This window comes from Mauremys mutica, chromosome 2, assembly GCF_020497125.1.
Source record: "Mauremys mutica isolate MM-2020 ecotype Southern chromosome 2, ASM2049712v1, whole genome shotgun sequence".
Classification (NCBI taxonomy): domain Eukaryota; kingdom Metazoa; phylum Chordata; order Testudines; family Geoemydidae; genus Mauremys; species Mauremys mutica.
This window is the reverse complement of record NC_059073.1, coordinates 134,691,331-134,713,398: the sequence shown is the minus strand read 5'-3', so window position 1 is coordinate 134,713,398 and position 22,068 is coordinate 134,691,331. Positions and strand designations below refer to the sequence as shown.

At 43.8% G+C, this 22,068-nt stretch overlaps 1 protein-coding gene across 6 annotated transcripts in view; it reads left to right on the top strand.

Moving 5' to 3' along the window:
* The first annotated feature begins 20,589 nt into the window (after positions 1-20,589).
* UNC5D (unc-5 netrin receptor D) overlaps positions 20,590-22,068 on the top strand; it is a 297,576-nt gene continuing 296,097 nt past the window's right edge. For 4 of the 6 annotated variants that reach the window (XM_045007082.1, XM_045007074.1, XM_045007080.1 and 1 more), the window contains exon 1: positions 20,591-20,933. In XM_045007082.1, coding sequence (XP_044863017.1) covers positions 20,837-20,933 — 97 coding nt within the window. In that variant the 5' untranslated portion in view covers positions 20,591-20,836. Of the gene's footprint in view, positions 20,934-22,068 lie in introns of all 6 variants that reach the window. The other 2 variants (XM_045007079.1, XM_045007081.1) reach the window with 1 other exon arrangement.

The following is a 22,068-nucleotide window of genomic DNA, read 5'->3' as shown; positions in this document are numbered from 1 at the left end:
TAATCATAGGGTATCTTATCATTAACAGAGACTGACTTCATACCAGAGGATCCAAAACCTGTTACAAACTGAAATAGAAAACTGTTTGTTCTATAGTTATGCCTATTTATTTGGTCATTGGGCTTGAGGCAGGAATCACTGGTGAAATTCTCTGGCCTGTCTGATATAGAAGGTCAGACTAGATGATCACATTCATAGAGGTATAGAAATGTAGGACTGGAAGGGAGCTCGAGAGGTCTTCAAGTCCAGCCTCCTGTGTGGAGGCAGAACCAAGTAAATTTAGACCATCCCTGACAGGTGTTTGTCCAACCTGTTCTGAAAACCTCCAATGCTGGGGATTCCACAATCTCCCCTGGAACCTTATTCCAGGACTTAATTGCCCGTATAGTTAGAACATTTCCCCTAATATCTAACCTAAATCTCCCCTTGCTATAGATTAACCCCATTAATATTTGTCCTACCCTGAGTGGACATGGAGAACAATTAAGCACAGTCCTTTCTGTAACAGTCCTTTAACATATTTGAAGACTGTGGGGTGTATTAACAGGAGTGTTGTATGTTAGACATGGGAGGTAATTGACCTGCTCTACTCTGCACTGGTGAGGCCTTAGCTGGACTACTGAGGCCAATTCTGGTGCCACCCTTTAGGAAAGATGTGGATAAACAGAAGATAGTCCAGAGGAGAGCAACAAAAATGAAGAAAAAAAAAAGGTTTAGAAAACCTGAGCTGTGAGGAAAGGTTACAAAAACTGGTCTTGAAGGGGGAAAAAAAAATAAAGGACTGAGGGGACACCTCATAAGAATGTTATTAGGCGTGGGTTTTTTTTATGCAACTGCATCACATTCTTGACTCATATTCAACTTATGACCCCCTATAACACTCAGATTCTTTTCAGCTTTACTACCACCTAGCCGGTGTTTTCACATATTGTAGCTGTGCATTTGATTCTCCCTACCCCAGCCCCCGGTGAAGTACTTTGCACTTGTCTTTATTGTTGACTTCAGACCAACTCTCTAATACATCAAGCTCTTTTTGACTTATACTCCTGTCCTCCAAAGCGCTTGCAATCCCTCCCAGCGTGGTGTCATCCACAAATTTTGCTCTCTGCTCCATTATCCAAGTCCATTAATGAAAATACTGAGTAGTACAATGGTCCCTGCTAGACTTAAAACCTATGATTATTGTTTGATACCTGTAAATTGTACCCTTGGCGCAGGGATTGTGCCATCTTCTGTGTTTGTACAGCATAATGTGGGCCCTGCTCCTGATTGGGGCCTCTGTATGCTGCTGCAAAATACATGTAGAATAATATTGTAGGAGCCTTCATTTTCAAGCAAGCACCTTTGTGCTTTGTCTCATGCTGCCTCCTGTATGTGAGAGGTGTTCCCTGTAAATAGCCACAAAACCACCCCATTGTCCTCTTTCAAATCCGGCCTAAAAGCTCTCCCCAAAAAACTTGCCAGTGGTGAGACCACTACCCGTCATGCGGACTAATATCTCCTCTCATTGTTTCCTTGTGCTCCTGTCTATATCCACCCGTTGTTGTTTGTTGTCTCATTCTTAGATTGTTGTTGTTATCTGGTGTATTACAGTGGCAGAGAGGAGCCCTAATCATTGACCAGAACCCCATTGTGCTAGGTGCTGTACAAACACAGAACAGAAAGGCAGCGCTATCCCCAAAAATCTTAGTCTAAATTGTAAGCTCCTCAGTTCAGAGAATGCCTTTTTATGTATATGTACAGCACCTAGCACATTTGGGAGCTCTGAATGCTAAGCACAATACGAATGAGCACAGCTCTGCGCTGCTATGCTCCTGTGCTCCTCTCCGAGGAGGGTGAGTAGCTCTACAACAGGCTGATTGGAGTACTGCTAATAGAAGGCGAAACACATATCCTTTTGTCCCATGCAGGATCGAGAGATTTATTTTAAATCCTGTTTCTTTCTAAATGGTCACCATGCAGATTTCGTGAATCAAACAAGGAGCCATGCCAGTGCAGAAGCTCTGAACCTCATGCTGCTCATACCTCACAGCTAGTGAAATTCAAGGCAGGAGTGCTGCACTCTGGCTCCTGCATGGCAAAGGCTCGCTAATCAATATCCAGAGCATGCAGAGCCCAGGCCTCACCTTCTGTTCCCAGCTGCCACCTCCAGAAGTCACAGTAGTTTCTGCTCCTGTTTACCTATTCAGTTTCATATTGACAACAAATCATGTGCACGTGCTCTCTCTCTCTCTCTGTAAATGGTCATTAGAACTCCCTGCTGCACTGGTAGTTAGAGAACTTTCACTAAGATGCCAATGATGTTGATAGCTGGCGAAAGTTTCTGAGGCAGCAAATGCTTTGTTATTGGGGAGATTTTCCAGGCCCGAAATCCAATATTGTGTCTGATTGGATAAGGAGTGGGGGGCCAGGAAGAGCTAGTGTCTCTGCATTAACGTTTGGCCTGAATTTCAAAAGAGCTAAGTACCTGTGCTCTTTCTGACTTCTCTGGGATTCAAGGGTGTTCAGCACCTGTGAAAATCAGACCAACTGACTTGAGCCCTGATTCACCAAGGTATTTAAGCATGTGCCTAACTTTAAGCACATCAGTGGAACTATTCATTTGCTTAACGTTGGATATGTGCTTAGTATCTTGTTGGATTAGAATTTTAATCTCTGAATTCCACAACGCAATCATGGCTGGTTACAGGATGTCCTAAATAATGATGGATGACAATAGGAGAAAAAGGGAAGAGAAATCAGCTGACCAGAAGACAAAAAATTATGACTCGTCAGCCAGGCTGAAGTTGATGCTTCTGGATTCTCGAGCTCTCTGACAGCGAGTGCTTAGGAACAAGAATGCCAGTCATTAACTCTGGTGCTTTTCTTGCCTTCTTTATTTTTCATATTCTTTCGACACACTTGAATTTCATTTTGAATTTTTTTTTGTTTTGTACCCTTCCCCAGCTTGAAACTGATTTAGAAACAAACAAACCCACAACACTGCTTTGTGTGGATTTTTGTTTGAATCTGTAGCTTTTGTTCCCCAACTCCATTTTATGCCTGGTAGGGTGTGCTGCTCCATGGGTGGTTTTTTTTTCCTTTTTATTTGATAGCTGTTCTGTAGAATTTTCCATGTCAAGATCAGGTCACTTGAAGTGCAAATTTCACCTTTTATAAAATCATTTTTTTCATTGTTGTCTCTTGATAACCCTCCCCAGCCCTTCTTATTTAACTGCATATGAAATACAAACTCCAGTGTCTCCTCATTAGAATACCTCTGCATCCTGATTCAGGGAGCTAGAAATTCAAGCATTGTAGAATTTTTGTTTAATTGTAAAAATTCTTTTGAAAGTGGCAGCATTGCTTCTAACTTGAGCACTGCCTATGGGTAATGCTAGTCTGTGGGATCATTTTCCTAGTTAAAAATACAGTATCAGGATTAGAAATGTGACATGTCTTTTTTTATCTTAGTTCATTACAATTACCCTTTAAATAATCAGTAATTACCCTCCTCTAACCTTTAGTTCTATCTTAGGAGACAGCAATTATTCGATATTATTTTATCTTTTGTGTCGTGGAAAGTCAGAAAAGTCTGTGTTCTCTGCACACTGAAAGCAATTTGCTCTCAAAGGTTTTCTCATATGGCCTGAACCCCTTGTGACCTGGTCTGACTATTTGTACTTAGTTTTAACTGGTATATTTCCCTAGTCTACACCTCCTCCATTGCTGGAAAATCCTCTTTGCTGCAGGATCAATGAGTTGGCTGCTCCAGGAATTTGTGAGGTGGGGAGTATAATTCTAACACTGCTAGGTGAGGATTAGATAGGTGCAAACTCACAGTAGGCTGAAGGTGGATTTTATGCTGGTTAGAATGCACTCTTTTGTTCTGTTGTGCGCTCTTGTTTGTAAAGATAAAATTGTATTGTGAAATGAATGGGTGTTGTCTAATATCATTCTCATTATTATTTATATTGCAGTAGCACCTAGGGGCCCCAAACATAATTGGGGATCTCATTTTGCTAGGTGCTACACCATCACACAGTTCCAGCCCCATATAGCTCACAACTGAAATAGTCAAAGACAAAGAGCAAGAGGGGAAACAGGGTCCCCAGAAGGTAAAGTGAGTTGCCCAAGGTCACACATCAGGTCAGTGGGATTTCTGACACCTTGAAGGGTAGGGGGAGTGCAGGCAGCAGGGGACTGAGGTGTTTTGGGGTTTTTTTGTTTTTCCCTTTAGAGCAGGGGTAGGCAACCTATGGCACGTGTGCCAAAAGCGGCACGCAAGCTGATTTTCAGTGGCACTCACACTGTCCGGGTCCTGGCCACTGGTCCGGGGGGCTCTGCATTTTAATTAATTTTAACCTTATTTACTTTACATACAACAATAGTTTAGTTATATATTATAGACTTATAGAAAGAGACCTTCTAAGAACGTTAAAATGTATGACTGGCACGCGAAACCTTAAATTAGAGTGAATGAATGAAGACTCGGCACATCACTTCTGAAAGGTTGCTGACCCCTGGCCTAGGCCCTGTGGAGAGGTGATTTGCACCAAATAGAACATAATATATGTCCAAGCCTAAAAATACCTTTTCAAGCAAAGTATTTCCTCATTGGCTTACCTTCTGAGACTTGAGTTCATGAGTCTGCATTTCTCCTACTGAAGCAGATGTAATCATAAATCCCTAAGACATCTCTGAGACTAGAGGAAATTGTTCTGTTTTGGGTGTTGGTTGTAGGTCAAACACCTGCTTGCGAATTCAAGTGTTGGCAGGTAAAGGAAAAAAGGAACTCCATTTTCAACTGCATTGGACATCACTTTCTTGTTTTTAAGAAATTATCATGTTTTCCTGTAGGCACTGAGTAAAATTTGACTCCACCTTTAATAGAAGGCCACTACAACTAAGCAACTGACTTAATGGTCCCTTGAGTGATTGTTTAAAACAGTCCATTGTATTTTGTTTAAGAACATAATTAATTTTTCAGCATAAAATAATAGACTGGCTTGTGTGTGTTTGTGTGCACAGCACTTCCCTCTGCAGGATACAGTCAGAACTACTCAGATGTCTGCCAGAAACTGTGTACTGCAAAGAGAGGTTCCCCTTCAGTGGATCTGACTTCTACTCCACTGTGAAATTCCAGGGGGGAAATCCAATTGAAGTCAATGGAGCTATGACCATTCATACCAGTTGAGGCTCTGACCCAGGTGGCGATGGGGTATAGCATGGAGTCTAGCATCATATTCCTAGGCATCCACTTGTTTTTGGAAGAATTTGGAAGTAGAATGGCTTAATAGATGGGTCACTGGGCTGGGGCAAGGGAGATCTGGGTATTAAGTGCCACAGGCCTTGTGTGTGACCATGGACAAGGTATTTCCCCTCTCTGAGCCTCATTTCCCCCCTCCCCTTTGTCTGGCTTGCGTATTTAGACTGTAAGCTCTTCAAGGCAGGGACTGTCTTTTTCTATGTTTATGTATAGCACATGGTTTATGTATAGCACTGGGGCCATGATTTTGATTGCGGCATCTAGGTGCGACTGTAACACAAATAAGAAGACTGTTACTGATCTGGAGGAAATTAAAAACAAAAACCCAGCAGAGAATATTTATGTTATACAGCCAACTTATGTTACCAATTTTCAGTGTATTGTGTCTGTTGAATCTCAGAAGAGGGTTCGTTCAACTGATGTCTGACAAGCTGAATAGGTTAATTCATATGAACAGGCAGTGATATTTTGCTTGATGGGTAAAGGGATTATCAAAAGGCTGAACTGACTGATTCTTTTCTCAGCTGATACCTATAGACTGGATCTTCGATACTACAAAAGAGACACCACATACTGTATTAAGACTGCACCACTTACTGTTCTGATATTTGTACTGGATTATGTTCCCCACTTGTCCACCCCTGGTGAAAGCAATAGCAAGGGTTCATTCCAGCAAGCAGCTTCCAAACAGTGCAAGCTGTTATGGGATATACAGCAGGATTCATCTTCACTCTAGCTAAATTGCCCAAATCGAGTAAAGTGGACCCATGGCAAATTAGACTGTGAAGCCATGTGATAGGTTTGTTAGCAGTAACGTCAGAGAGCTCTGTGGTGTTCTTAATGCTGGTGATAACATTGTATAGAGGAGACATGGAGTACAGGGTTAACTTGAAAATGACTAAACACCACTGCTGGCTGGGTAAACCCTTTGCTGTCATTCCTTATTTACAGTAAATAGACATTTTTTTTTTAATTTACCAACTTGGGTACATTAAATCCATTTTTGTGTGATCTCCCAATGTGACTAGTATGCTGAAGGCACCGAGGGGAAAAAAAGACTAAGTCTGCTTTTAAAAGGGGCTAGTGTTGTGGTCATTGGCATGGTGTGGTCAGGAGGGAGGATATCCCATGACACAGAAAAATATATGAGCAGTGTCATCTTATTGCTACATGCCCTAGGCTGCAATATCTCTTTTCTTCTGAACCTGATGGGATACAAAGGATTATGTCGAGTCAGACTGGACCCACTGAAAACTGTTGAAAAAATTGCCACAGGCATTATTACCAGTATGTCAATGGTGTGTGTGTGTAACAGGGCAATGTGTCTTTTTGTTTATATATTATGGGATACCCATAGTTACCTCTACAAGGAAAGTTCTATAGAATTTAATAGGGGTGAAACCAATAGGGTTCTCTAGATACTTATTTTAATTGGGTTTCTGTAGAAAAACTTATAGATTTTAACAGAGGATGGTGACCTGTCTACAGTTCTATAGAATTCTATAGGATGGTTTAAATATCACCATTTTACAGGTTCATTTTCAATGAAATGCTGTCAGAATTTTCCATAAAAGAAAAGCTGAATTAGTATCCTATCCCAAGAACATGTACCCCAAAGACTGCATTATCATGAGATTTTCCAATGATAATCTATTATATGGTACCCCTGCTGACCTGGGGATCTCTTGTAATTCAGGACCAGCTGACCCCCACTCTCGTCACCTACTGCATATAGTGTAGAAGTTTTCTTATGCAGCTATGCATTCCTTGCAGCATATCAGCTCACTCTCCATTACAATAGATGGCATTAGTGCATTACCTGTCTGCACGACACTGCACTAAGGTTCTTTCCTATCACCTTTGCATTATAGATGTTCATGCAGAGATATGTGTTTTTCTTTTTGAAAGTGACTAAAAAGCTGGATTGGCCTTCCAGGTGCAAGCAACAACTTTAGTTGGATTTGCAGTGCAGGTGGGGGGGTTCTGGTTGGCCTTCACTGGAAACTGGAAGCAAAAGGAAGGTGTGAGAATATTTCAGAATTGTGACCGAGATAGGTGACAGTACAGGTGTGGGTGTCCCTATGTGGTGTAGGGAGCTTCTTGTTTGTCCTGGACTGGCTCAGCTGAGTCTGCTGACTTCACCTGCCTGCCCCACGTGACTCTCCTCTTTATTCAGGAACTGAATACAGTGTTCAAACAGCTGTCCCCTCCCTCCATCATGACATCACTCACTCAAGTACAATAAGATTCTAAAAGATAAAGGGTCATATTAGCACTTCAACCCTGCCACAGAGCACACACGTATTAGTCTGTGAAACAGTGTGGACATTTTGGTAGCTCCAGTTTAGGATTGTTGGAGCTTTTTCTTGAATTAGCTTCTTTGAGGCCTGGTCTACACTAGGCGTTTAAACCAGTTTTAGGAGCATAAAACCGATTTAACGCCACACCCGTCCACACTGAGAGGCCCTTTATATCGATATAAAGGGCTCTTTAAACCGGTTTCTGTACTCCTCCCTAACGAGAGGAGTAGCGCTAATATCGGTATTACCATATCAGATTAGCGTTAGTGTGGCCGCAGATCGACGGTATTGGCCTCCGGGCGGTATCCCACAGTGCACCACTAACCGTTCCGGACAGCAATCTGAACTCAGATGCAGTGGCCAGGTAGACAGGAAAAGCCCCGCGAACTTTTGAATATTTCCTGTTTGTCCAGCGTGGAGCTCCGATCAGCACGTGTGGTGATGCAGTTAAAAATCAAAATAAAGAAAGAGCTCCCGCATGGACCATGCGGATGTGATCGCTGTAAGGGCAGGCAAATCTGTTCTATCAGCGCTCCATTACAGAAGGCGAAATTCAAAATCATTTTTTAAAAATCTCCAGACAGACGCCATAGCAGGGACTCAGCGCACTGCTGCGTGAAAAGTGTAACGGAAAGCCAAAGAATCAAATGGACGCTCATGGACTGGAGGACTCAAGCTATCCCACTGTTCCTGCAGTCTCCGAAAGTATTTGCATTCTTGGTTGAGCTCCAAATGCTTCTAGGGTCAAACACAGTGTCAGCGGTGGGTCAGGGCATAGCTCGGCAATTTACGCACCCCCCCCACCCCCAGAAGTGAAAGGGAAAACAATCCTCTCTTGACTCTTATACGTCACCCTATCTTTACTGAATGCTGCAGATAGATGCGATGCTGCAGCACTCAACGCCAATATCCTTGCTCCCCCGCCCCGCCATGGGTGGCTGATGGTACAATAAGACTGATCTCCATCGTCATCATCAGCCTATTGGCACATGGGGCAGTGCAAAAGGACTGGTAACCATGCCGACTAGCATTGGTGAGGTCAATCAAGGGCGCCTGGTCCTAATTTTTCCTGGTAGATGGTACAGTATGGCTGATAACCATCGTCATCATAGCAACAGGGGGCTGAGCTCCATCAGCCCCCACCCTTCATGTGTAAAGAAAAGATTCAATTGCCCCTGGACTAGCAGCGGGATGCTGGGCTCCTCTCCTCCACATTCCTTACTGTCCTGTCTGGACTATCATAGCAGCTGGAGGCTGCCTTCCACTCATTTCTCACTAACAAGTCACTGTGTCTTCTTCCTGCATTCTTTATGACTTCATCACACAAGTGGGGGGACAATGCTACGGTAGCCCAGGAAGGCTGGGGGAAGAATGGAATCAACAGGTGGGGTTGTTGCAGGAGCACCCCCTGTGAATAGCATACAGCTCATAATTTCTGCTGGATCTGCTCTCTGGTTCTATGATACAGTGGTTCTCTAGTACACTTGTCCAAATTCTAGACATGACTGATTCTATTTTTAGATACCAAAAAGGAGGGATTGAGTCAGGGAGTCATTCCCAATTTTGGCTTTTGCGCCCCTGGCTAAGAGCAGCCAGGGGCACTTATGACAGCAACAGATGGTGCAGTGCAAAAGGACTGGTAACCATGATCATCTTTTTACCAATTTATGGATTGGTAGATGGTACAGTATGGCTGATAACCATCTCTGCTGTCATGCAAAAGCAAAAGCATGCTGCTGTGTAGCGCTGCTGAATCGCCTCTGTCAGCGGCATCTAGTACACATACGGTGACAGTGACAAAAGGCAAAACAGGCTCCATGATTGCCATGCTATGGCATCTGCCAGGGCAATCCAGGGAAAAAAGCCGCGAAATGCTTGTCTGCCGTTGCTTTCCCAGAGGAAGGAGTGACTGACGACATTTACCCAGAACCACCCGCGACAATGATTTTTGCCCCATCAGGCACTGGGATCTCAACCTGGAAATTTCAAGGGGCGGGGGAGGCTGCGGGAACTATGGGATAGCTACGGAATAGCTACCCACAGTGCAATGCTCCAGAAATCGACGCTAGCCTCGGACCGTGGACGCACACCACCGATTTAATGTGTTTAGTGTGGCCGCGCGCACTCGATTTTATACAATCTGTTTTACAAAACCGGTTTATGCAAATTCGGAATAGTCCCGTAGTGTAGACATACCCTGAGTCTTTTATAGGAGACGCTGCCACAGAAACCTCAGGCAGTTGTGGAGATGAGTGGATGACTAGCCAAAGTCTGCCTGACCTCCCAGACACAGATGGAATAAGGCTACGTTCAAACAAATTGGCCTCTAAGCCTCAGAATATGAAATTGTTGGTCTGGAGCAACACAAAGTATTATGAACTGTGTACCATAGTAGATCAGTTTGGTGGCAGAACATTCCCTGAGAAGCCAAAGACCATAATTCCTTCCCCTCAGTGATTTCCACCTGGTAACGATTCATTGGATTTGACTCTTATTGCAGTCCACAGGGAAATGGACAGACAGTGTGAGCACGTTTGCCAGCCTTTCTGTAGCCCAGGAAACAAGTCCTGTGCTCCATAGCAGACAGCAGTGCAATATACAGGGAGTAGCAAGTGGGTAGCTAAAGTGCATTTCCATGTGAATGTTGAGTACAAGGGGCATGGCTGTCAGGAATCCAGTTCTTTTTTTCTTCTAACTTCATTAACAGAGGAAGGGACTTTGCTAGCTGCTTGGGACTAGGGTCAGGTGTGCTGGCTGATGCTTTTCTCTTCAGATAACAGTCGGTGTACCTCACGCTAAGTTGAATTTCCACCCTTTCTCATCCTTGATTCTGAAATTGACTCTACTTCTCAAGGAAGCCATCTGGTGACTACTGCCCTTCCTCCCCACCCTACCCCAATTTCAGCAGACAGTTGTATTTCACAATGTCCTACTAACCATGAATAATTTAGGGGCTTAGTTACCAAGAGGCTGCACTCTGCTTTTGTTCAGGAGATTATGACAAAAAATAATAAAGCAAAGGATTCTCCCCATCCCTCCATCCTTCCCTCTTGTTAGTGAGATGCAATTATTATGTGGTCATTGCAAAGGCACGATTGCCTAATTTGATAATACAGGGTTTGCATATTTCCAGTCCCATCAACATTGTATGTAAATTGGGATGGAAATAATCTCCCATTTTTCATGACTCACTGGTTAGCTTCTCAGTGCTCTAGTGAGCTGGGCGAGAGGACAGAAATTGTGTACGATCAGTCCAATGTGCTGAGCAAATCAAAGCAGGACAAATTATCTTTAATCATGCCAAGCACATTTACAATGTAAATGATTGGTGCCAGGAGCCTGTTTCAGCTCCTTCCCCTCCTCTCAGAGCTAAGATTCTGCTCAGTCGGCAGGAGCCTGAGAACAAAGCCAGGTGGTGAGAGCAGCTGAAATTAGTAAGGCTAGGTTAGTGACTGCAGATGCTACTGAATCAGGGCCCAAACGTGTGAGGTGCAGTGCATCCTTTGTGGGAGCTGAGCACCTTGTAGATTGGGCTACATTAAAGGATAAAGAGCACTGAAACCGGTTTATCACCTGTGCTAAGACCCCACATCACAGTGGTGCCTGGTATTTCTACAGTGCTCAGAACCTTTATTGAACTAAGTTGTACAGCAATCCTACGGGACAGGGGAAGCCTATGCTCGTTGTTGCAGATAGGGAATCTGAGACACACCTTGCTGTATTTAATCTCTGTCCCAAACTCAACTTTACATCTCAGCTGACCAGGGACTCGTAGGGGGTCAATTCAGCCCCCAGCACAGGTCAGAACAGCCTTGAGGACTGCCTTACCTGTGTGTCCAGCTTCCAATGGCCCATATGGGGCTTTGCTGGCAGCTGGTAATAGCCAGGGTTAGGAATTCCCTGACCATGATCCCTCCCTTCCTCTGCTGCTGTGCCCCCAACGTGTGTTTTGAATCCGGGAACCATTGAGAAGTGGTGTGGAGCCAGCTATGCCTACTCTGCACCTCTTGGGGACACTCACTATATTAGGGGAATTTCCTTTGGGCATTTAGGGTTTCTGTATGGCTCCTTCACACTAGCAGTGTGTGACTCCAGTCCAGAGAGGTTGACTTGTCCAAAGCTCCACTGGAGGTGGGTGACAGAGTCTAGGTTAAAACCCAGATCTACTTATTCACCAGTTCTTGAGACTCCCCGCTTCCTCTGCTGTTAATTGGCACTTATCTTCAATGTACTGTATGTACATATTTTGGGCATTTGGACTCAAGAAGGAAAGGGAAAATATTTTTTTCTTCTTTCTGTACATATTACCCAGTGTCTTGTGATCTGAGATCCCATTCATCGGCATCTCACAACTCACAAATGCATTCAGTCAGAGTCCAGGAATTCCTCTTGGCCTCCACTAGTTAATTGTCAGAGGAAGTCTTTAACTGAATTCCCCATCCAGTGCTGGATAACTTTGGATGTCAGCAAAGATGCCCCAACTTCCCACTGGACAAGAAGGATCTGAACTCATTCAGCAATAGCCCTTTGAGAACAACAGTACCCCTGGCTGGGACTAAAATGGGTAGGTATGTCACTCACTTTCCTCTGTGCAGGCAGAACAGAAACAGACTCACCTGGTGTTTCTTGTCCTTTGCCCTCTAACTATACTCCTCCTTGCAGACAGCAGCACCCTGCCAGCTCTGAGCCACACTGCACAGCAATGTATATGATGTTCTAAAGAAGCTCCCAAGTGAATTCCCTTATTGGTTGAATGTGAAACCCTTTTTTTCTTTTTTAACCACAAATTACAAATAGCAGAGCTGCTGAATTGCTTGTCTAGGTTCCTGCTGCTTTTGGTTTCCTTTGTGTTCTCTGAAAGCACATTATCTCTCTCTCTTTCTTTCTGTGTATGTATATAATATACATATAATAAACACAAACGCATGCACACACTCGCCACTGTTGTATTCTCTGCTTCTGTCAATATCTCTCTCCCGCCAAGTAAGCTCTGACAGCAAGAACCAAGAGAATAAGCTCCACTAATAATAGACACTTAGGGGGTGACTTTAAAGGGGGAGGGGAACAAAGTACCACCAACGGACATTTTGCATCTGTCTATCGAGCTGTTCGTTCGGTGGTTTCAGCACATTGGATGGTTTGCCCTTTTACCCTTAATTCAGCAGCAGCAACAAAAACAAAAGGCCTGGATCTGTGACAAATGAATGTGGTGGGAGCAGAGTGTTCATTTGTGCAGCGAAAGCAAACAAGGGCATGAAAATAATAATAAACAAATACCCAGGAAACCTCATCTGCCCCACTGGAGGAGAAATACAGTATTTTCCTGGCAATGCTCTAGGTGAATTTTCAAGTGGATCTGATTTCCCCAAGTTTATTGTTCAAGGAATGAATTAGGTGTTAAAGATTATGCTCTTCTCTAAATGCCCAAATGTTATGATTTAAAATACATTAGCAGATTTCAAATTTTGATCATCCAATTGGCACTCTAAACCACAGATTCCCTTTCTGGTGCAAATCCAACCACTTTAGCATTTTTCTTTTTATCAAATTAACTTTGCCTTATGGTGTTTGTCAATTGTAGAAAATGTAAACACACAGGAAAAATGCAAACAGTTGTATCATGTTTCATCTTGGGTTAATCATCTTAAAAATGATATAGATTTTATCTCATCAAAAGTGATGGCTTATGACTGCCCATATGGCTACTTTGCTTTCCAGTGAGGGATGTGGAATCTTTTTGAGATGTTTAAAAAAAAAAAGGGGGGAATATTTTACTATCATTGACAATGTTAGATCTGTACCTTTTGAATAAAAGGTTTTGCATGATTTTTGATGCATATGAAAGCAAAATAGCATAAAATCAAAGAGCAGCATTTCATCTTTGTAAGATATTAAAAATTTAGAATAAAGAAAAATCTATTTAGACTTTTCCCAAGCTAAAATGTGTTATGTACATTGTAAGGAGAAGGAGTGCAGTACAGATCAGAGGTAAACATTCTACCCTGGTATCTTGATGAAAGATACAGTAGAAATTAGTTTTAGATACCTGTCATTCTTTTCATACTCAGAGTACTTCAAAGCACTTTACCAAGCAATTAGTTATGCATTGTAATGCAGGGCATGCAAATAGGCATATGTCATAAGATGCTCACCAGCCGCTTTTGCTGAGCTTTGGAAAATAGATGTAAGCCACAATCTGGTAATCAGAATTATGTGGGTATTTAATATAATATATTTATATACAGTATATTCTACCACTAGATGGTGTGGTTCCTGGTAAACAATAGAAAGCTGGGACTCAAACTGTGTAGAAAACTTGACTCTGTAGTTTAATTTTTTTTAATTCATGCCTCCTCTTCAAAACTGAGATTCTGTGTCATGAGAGGGTACAAGGGTGCATTATGCAGATCTGATTGCATGTTCAGGATCATAATTATTTGATTTCTTAAGGGTATGAATAGATGTTTTGAAAGTTCTCTCTTTTGGTAGGTCATTTTATATGATGATATAACATCATATATTATTATTAGCATCTTAATGTGTTGCTATGATTGATTGTTGAAGTGTCTGAAGTGCCTTGGTGATGGGAGGCTCTTGTAATTTATGATATCAGGTCATGGATTAAGCAGAATTTCCCATTCATTTGATGGCCCAATATGGTCATTTGTTGTTGTTGATTATTATATTAAGGTAGCATTCAAGGTACAGCCCCGTTGTGCTGTGGGGCTGTGCAGACATGCATGAGAATATGTCCTAAAGCATTTACAATCTAACGCCTCAATCCTGCAAAGAGCTACAAGTATGTAAAATTAAGAAGGTGCCTGGGTGTTAGGACTGGGGTGTTAGAAGAGAAGTGGAGTGTGAAGGGTAGGAGGAGAGAGATGCAATCAAATATTTACATTAGAGCAATTTTGAAGAAAAATTATAAATGGATCAAGTTCTACCCCTGATTTTTGCCGGTGAGCCCATGCAGCTGGACCCTTGTGCCCACAAAGGGCCCCACTGTTTTCAGTGTGGTGCCCCATGGGCAAAGGGAGTCACCTGCATGGAATCAGTTACAAGACAGGGGGCTTAGCCCTAATTAATTTGCTGAGTCTTTGTATAGATGACGTGGTAGAGGAGAATGCTGAGGACCGCTCAGTGCAGGGAGCCAGGTGTTTCATGCTTAAGGGACAACATGGATGCAGAGACCTTTGCATGAGTGTTTGTGAAATGGGTAGACACAGATGGCATAGGGCTGTTCCTTTTGAAAGTCAAACAGCTGCAGTGTTTGTTTATTGCTGACATAGCATCAGAGGATGAGGACATGGAAAATATCCAGGGTTTTTAAAAAAAATAAAGTATATCCTTTTACTGTCAGACAATCCATAGTTCTTTCAATAACACATCCATCCCAGACCAAAGAAGAGTTAAACAACAATTAAAAAATTCATTAGAAAAAAATATAAAACCATATAGCTGCAGCTACAGACTGGTATAAACATTAGGGCAAATTAAAAGGATCTGCTGAGATCTTGCTGAATGTCCATGTATGTGAAACTGTACCTAGTGGGGTGCGAAACACAACTGTTACATCTTGGTGTTCTGCTTATTCCAGTGGGATCGCCTAGTGAAGTGGGACTGGGATGAAAACCTATTTCATAATCAGCAATATGGCTAGCTGAAAGCAATCCCCAGTAGAAATTTGAGCCTAATGACCCAATCACACATACTAGGGTAATGGCTCCCCTTCTAAGCAAGAGACGAATCAGGCCCCCTGACACTGAAAAGTGCTCAGCATTTGCAACTGCTGCTGTCTTTCAGGATCAGGCCTTACATAGAGAGGTGTCGTCCAGTAGTGGTTTGAGCCTTGGCAATGAGCAGTTGGCACTCCTAAAGGGCTAATCCTGTTGCACCACTTCTCTGTAGCCTGGGCTAGTAACACCTGGTAAGGCTATTCTGCAGTCTGGAGGGGCCTCAGCTAGGATCTTAGAACAGCCACTGGCTGTATTAACGTACTGCTTGTGCATTTTGCTAGACCTGGTGTGCATGAAGGGACATGAAGTCCATCGTGTCCCAATACTAGGCACATCTGGATTTTCAGACCTACAGAGAGTCCTCCATAGTACCTGAGGGAAGGGTTGAGTGCTACTGCAGAAGAGAATTTGATCTACCTCCTCCCTTTCTGTGTGTCTAATCACGTGAGGCCAGAAATACTTTCCTCCGTATTCCAAGTATGTTAATAGACAGCTGGCAATTTCCCTGTTCGGGTGCTGTAAACTGACTTAGCACCTGTCCTGGGGAGAACTAGTACCTCTTCTTCATCTGTCATTGTACAGCAGGGTCCGATCTCGACTGGGACTTTTGGATGTCACTGTAATGATTAACTTTGTCACAGCTACAACCGTTCCAGATGGGGTTTTCTTCCTCCATTTGAAACAGTCTGGTCCCATTCCTCTACAGGTCATTTTTATAATTGTAAGGTCTTTGGGGTGGGGACTGTCCTTTTAGTTCTGTTTATTCTGTGCAGCTCCTAGCAGAATGGGATCCTGGTGTATGACTGGGACTCCTATGGTACGTCTATACCGTGAGTAGCCCTGGGCTCCGTTCCAAGCCTGAACGTCTATACTACAATTAAACAGTCCCATAGTTCAAGCCCTGCAAGCCCGAGTCAGCTGACATGGCCAGCCATGGATGTTTAATTGCAGGGTAGACATACCCATGGGTACTACTGTAGTAGAAATAACAATATTGTTTTAATTATAGTATTCAGTGCAATCTGATGGCTCAGCATTTAGCTCATCTGCCTGTGATGTCAGAAGATTAGGAATATTTTTCAGCTCACATTTTATTTAGGAACATTTATGAACATTGGGGGGACGATGACAAAATATCCGAAACCTACTAAAGACAACTAGCTTTTTAATTGTATTCTATGTTCCAGTAATTGAGCCCTCCCAAGTGCTTTTGCATTATTTAATTACATATTTGTAGTTCCACTCAAGCTAAAAGTAAAACAGCAGATGACCTGATGTATACTCTAGCAGCATTCCCCATTACCAAGATAGGAATAATTGCATTAGTGTCAAATGGTAAGTACCTAGTACTCACTGTCGTACAGACTGGTGGCCTGGCTATACACTCACTGTCTTTTGCATTATTAGATACATTATGCATAGCTGTGCTACATCTTATCAGATCCCAGTGACATCCCATGTACGTTTTAGTTGCAGGCACCACTAAGTGAATTAAAAAAAAAAAGCAGTACCCTATCTGCCACTGAAAATGTGTCTTGGGATGCCCCTGTTATCTGACATGGAGATGGTGTGTGTACTGATTTATTACAAATCACTATTGGGTCCTTTAGGTTTGTATTTCAAATCAGAAACAAAAATTAATCACACAACTGCAAACTTTATCTGTTTCACTTGAAGAGAAATAGTGTCTGAAAGCTCCTTTGCAAACTCAGCTGGTAGATTCCACTGAGTGTCAAGCGTTGTTTATTGCCTTGTAAGGAAGATACAGAGCCCTGTGTTCAAACTTGGGCACCTTTCCTCAACAGCCTAATATCTCTTTTGTAGGCAAACTCACTCAGCATCTCTGTAGCACTTTACATGTTCAAAGATGGTAATGCTGAAAAACATTTTGTTGCCTCCTTCTTTGTGTCAGCAGCTGCATCTGAACTTCAGGCTGCCAGATTCTCGGAGGAGAGTCCCAGATGGGGAATATGCACTGTCAGAAAACAAATATTACTTTTTGTGAGCCTTAACCTGTAGACCGCTAGGGAAGAGTAGAGTTTTCCTTTGTAACCTTTGCTCCATTCTCTCTCTTGACTAGTTTATCTCCTTTCTCCCCTCCATCCCCACTGGCAGAAGCCCTGACGGCCTCTCTACTCCTGCTTAGATCCTAACATCAAAAAGCAGCCTGTAGTCATTATGAGAGTATCTCCCTTATTAAACACTGTGCATTGCCTTACGGCAGAAGGCTGTCCCAACTGCATTGTTAAGACATGGACAGCCATACAGTAAGGTCTTGCATATATCATGCCATGGGCCTCCTGTATCTATATATGGATGTACAATATCAGCATGCACAGATGTCTAAATTATGCAAAGTTCTGACTGAAGTAGGATTTCCCTTCAAAATTGCAGCATTCCCCCCAGATATATTTCTTGTTGAATATTCCATTTAATTGTACTTCCATGAGTATTGATTGAAGTTACCAGATGTTGCCCTTTTTCCAAACTTGTGCTTCTTGCCTGCCCCTGTCATAATTGCATTACAAGCAGGAAACTTGGAACTTTTATCCAAAGCATCAATCATTCACTCAGTGGCATGGGCAGGAATAGATAATTAGTTGGGCTTGGAGTAAATCTGCGTGGGTGGGTAGACCAGGAGAAGGAGTGCTTTAGTGTTAACACCCTAAGGCACTACAGGCAGTATTTTAGGCACCGTTTCTCTTCACTGACCCAGAAAGTGTTGCATCAAGGTAGACTCTACATAATTACAATTGGGCTGGTGGTGGTGGTGATGTGCCCACATCTGTTATAGCAACTGCTTTGGGTGGGCTTTTCTCAGACTAGCTCTGAAACATACAGTATAGCCGGCAAAGTTTTGGCTCCTTCCCAGTTTATTGCTCCATGTTTTTGGGAACACACTTGGTATGGAGGTGACCCCTAAGGCTACTGGAGAAAATGTACATTTTATGGTTTTGATCTCTGCCTTTGCAACATCTGCTCTTCACTGGGCACCAGTGAAGTTTCATGAGCAGGGAATTGCAGATTAATTAAGTCTTTTTACCCCCATGAGATAGATATTTTCCATATTTTACAGATCAGGAAACTGAGACACAGATTAACCAAGGTCCCACAGTGCGTCAGTTTCAGAGATGAGCATAGAGTCCAGTAGTCCTGACTCTGTCTTGTATTTTGTCCACTACACCATACTGGGCTATTTTGTACCAAAAATGGAAGGCAGAGTCCCAGCAGGAGAGACGTTTCTACACAGTTAGGCAGCATTGGAATGAATTGTCTAGAAACACTAAATGCTAAGCCCCAGTAAATAGTTCTTATATAGCAGGGACAATATAAATATGATCCACTCACTCTTATCAATGGTAGTTGAGGAATCAGGTGACATGTGCTCTATTAGTACTAAGCCTTACGTTCCTTTCTCTCTTTCTATTCCCATTGAAACAAGCCTGTTTGTTGCATTGCCACAATTTCTGGATCCCCTAAAATCATTGTCAGCCCTGACTAAATTATCTTACTCCCTAAAATTGATTCACCTTTCCTGTGTCCCCATTTCATGGAAGCATAGAAAGGTAGGGCTGGAAGGGACTTCAAGAAGTCATCAAGTCCAGCCTCCTGCACTGGTCTTGGTCTCCTTTTTCTCACACCCTCAGATAGACATTTCTTGTTTGTGTATTATTAGGGAAGGGCTGATTCTGGCTCCTACTTTAGGATGAATTGAGGTTGCTCTTAAAGTAGGGATTCAACTGCTTTGTCATGTATGAAGAATACCCTCCCCCCCAATTTATAGCACTTACTCCTTGAGTAGAAAATGAGTTTCCTGAGATTCTACAAGTCAATCTATTACTTTGGGTTAAAATTACTTTAAGAAATTTAGCATCAAGTGTTAGACCATTTTTGTCCCGAATGGTGTCAGTAACAAATAACTTGGACTGTTCAAACTTTCTGTATAGTTAATACCCACTGAAATCTTGTGAGTAGGCTACATTTGAAAATGTTGGTTTGTTTAGAATCTGGGGTCATGCTTTGCTGTTATTCTTCATATCTGAAAGTTTCTCCATCAGTAGCTGATGAATAATGTTCTTCGACAGAGCATATACTGATATTTCAATTTTGCAGGTTGACTTTATCAGCCAAATCTATCTACTATACCTCAGTTGATTTCATGTTTCAGCTACTTCAGTGCACCTGTTTATTTTTTCCCCTCATCAAAAATATGATGGAAACAATGAAGGATTAGAGGAAAAAAGTAAAGGTTGGTGGGAAGTGATAGGCCGGCAAGGAAAAGTATTTAAAAATACATTTAGCAAGATGTAATGTAAATCAAGTATGGCACAGAACCTACCTACTCTGTGGAAGGGATGGAGGTGGCAGGGATGGTCTTTGCATTTTTATTGACTGGTGGGGTTGTCGTGTTTTTTAACACATTATTGTGGTGGTGCTAGTCAGGACTCCATAGTTAATGATGAGCTGAGATTTGCACTTGGAGTTGGGACTCCCCCACTATGTTTTAAAACTAAACTAAAGACCAGATCTTGATGCACTTCTACAGTTTTGCACTCTGGACTTTGGTGGAGCTGCTTCTGATTTACACCAGTGTGAAGTCAGCAGAGTCTGGCTGTAAGATGACTTAGGATATCACTGTCTCGCTCACACACCCAACCATGAGTTGATGGTAGCTTCTCTAGGGCTTAAAAAACAACAACAACAACAACAACCCAGAAAGGGAAATTAGAAGGATTCCAGGCTCCTCTAATGGAGATGGAAGGCTGCCCCCAGCAGTATAACAGCTTCCCCACAGCTGTATGTCTGGGGAAAGGTTTATCTTGAGGAGCGATCACTGGAAAATAAGGGGGAGGAGGAGGTTTGCAGGAGGATAGCTGGGAAGGCAATCAAGGCGGGGAGAGGGAGAGAGGATCGAAGGGGAAGCGATCTCACGTTTCTGGGGAGCAGGATGAAGCTGCCGCGTCTCCCCTCTCCCAGCAGGCTGGGCAGCAGTTCGGGAGGAGGGGGACGGGGAAAGCGAGACAAGTAGGGACGGGGACGGGGACGGGAAGAAAGATGTGGCAGAGGGGAGGAAAGGAGCGGGGGGAGATCACCCGATTCTGCTGCGGCAGCAGCTTGTCCCTGCTCCCGCTTGTCTCCCAGGGCGCACCTGCTCCATCCCTTCACTGGTGCCTGGGTCCGGGAACCACGTCCTCCACCTCCTGCCTCCAGGCCCCGCCCAGCCCTGGCCTAATTGGCTGTCGGCGGAGGGGGGCTCATTAGGGATGCTGGCTCGCAGCTGCTCCGGTTAGTCTGGAGCCGGGCGCCTGGCAGCAGCAGCGAGGTGCGGAAGGAGAGCGGCGAGAGGCAGGAGCTGGGGGCGCCCGGCACCCACTGACCCCCCTCCTCAATCCCCGGAGCCGCAAAGCCCCTCCCAGGCCAGCGCTCAGTAATAAAAGGCAGGCGAGTCCCAGGCTGGCACTCGAGCCCTGAGAGCCTGACGGGAAATTACCCCCCTTGGCGGGGGAAGGAAAGCAGGAGTGAAGAAGAGGAAAAGGAGGTGTGGAGAGAGCATGGGGATACGGGCTGCAGGAGGAGGGGGGCCCGCGCGCCTGAGGAGGCGGCTGCTCTTGCTGCTGGGGCTCTGCAGCTGGGCTGCTGCCCTCAGAGGTAAGCGGGGGACGAGGCAGCAAGACACTGTGCAAGGGAGCCCCGTCAGACCCAGGGAGGTGCTGCGGGGTTGAGTGGGAAGAGCACTGAGCTGGGAGCTGCTCCTCAAGTGCTGACTGCATCCCCGGCTAGCTGGGGGTGCAAAGTTTGCTTAGGCAGCCCTGGCTTTAGTTAATTCTCACAGGTTGCACCGCAAGGAACCCCCCCCCTTTTTTTGTTTGTTTGTTCCTTGTGTGTGTACGTTTGATGCATGCGAGGAAAATTACTCCGCCAGCTTCCAAAAATAAAGAGGGTAGGGTGAGGTTACTCCCTTCCTCTTGCCACTCAGTGGCACCTTTATAGCTGTCTGCTGCCTGGAGTTCTTTGCATGCGCTGAACGGGGATCACCGTTTTTGTTTTTATGGGGCACCTCTAATGGATGGATTGTTTTGAAAAAAAGACCCCAGAGGGGGCGGGGGGGGATCCGAAAAAAAACCATGTTCTGCTGCAGGACATCGTGTCCAGGAGTTCATTTGGCGGGGGGGGCGGGGGGAGAGAGAATTGCAGTGGAAATTGTGGCCAGTAGTTTGAATCCTTAATGAGAACAGAGGTGATTTACCACAAGACTGCTTGTTTTATAGGGAGATAGTACTCCAGCCTGTTAAAGGGGTGAGAAAGATATAGCACAAGTGTCCATTGGACTCCAGTGTGTGAAAATGTACCCATTGGACAAAATTCCTAAGCCTCCTGCCTTACTTTACAATCTCCTGTAGCAATGAGAACTTAATTATTTGCCAACTAATGCCCCTGTCTGGGATATGTTTATTTTTGGTACACACTGGTTCCCACATTTTTATTTAACGTCCACTTGCTAAAATACTTCAATTAGAAAATCTGCTGAGCAACTAGCCAAAGAATGTCAACTGCTCAGCATCTGGAATCCTTGACACCTTTGCTGTTATATCTGGACTTCTCACAAGTGTGTTTGGGGGGGGGAGGGGAGGGTTCATGTTTGCTATCCTTCTCAAGGAAAATATTTGTGTTGGAAGCTAGTGTTTTTTGGTGGGGCTTTTGTTGTTGTTGTCATTGACCGTTTGGAATTTGAGATTGATCCATCAGTAGTTGTTTGGCTTCTTTTCCAGATTAATCAAAATCT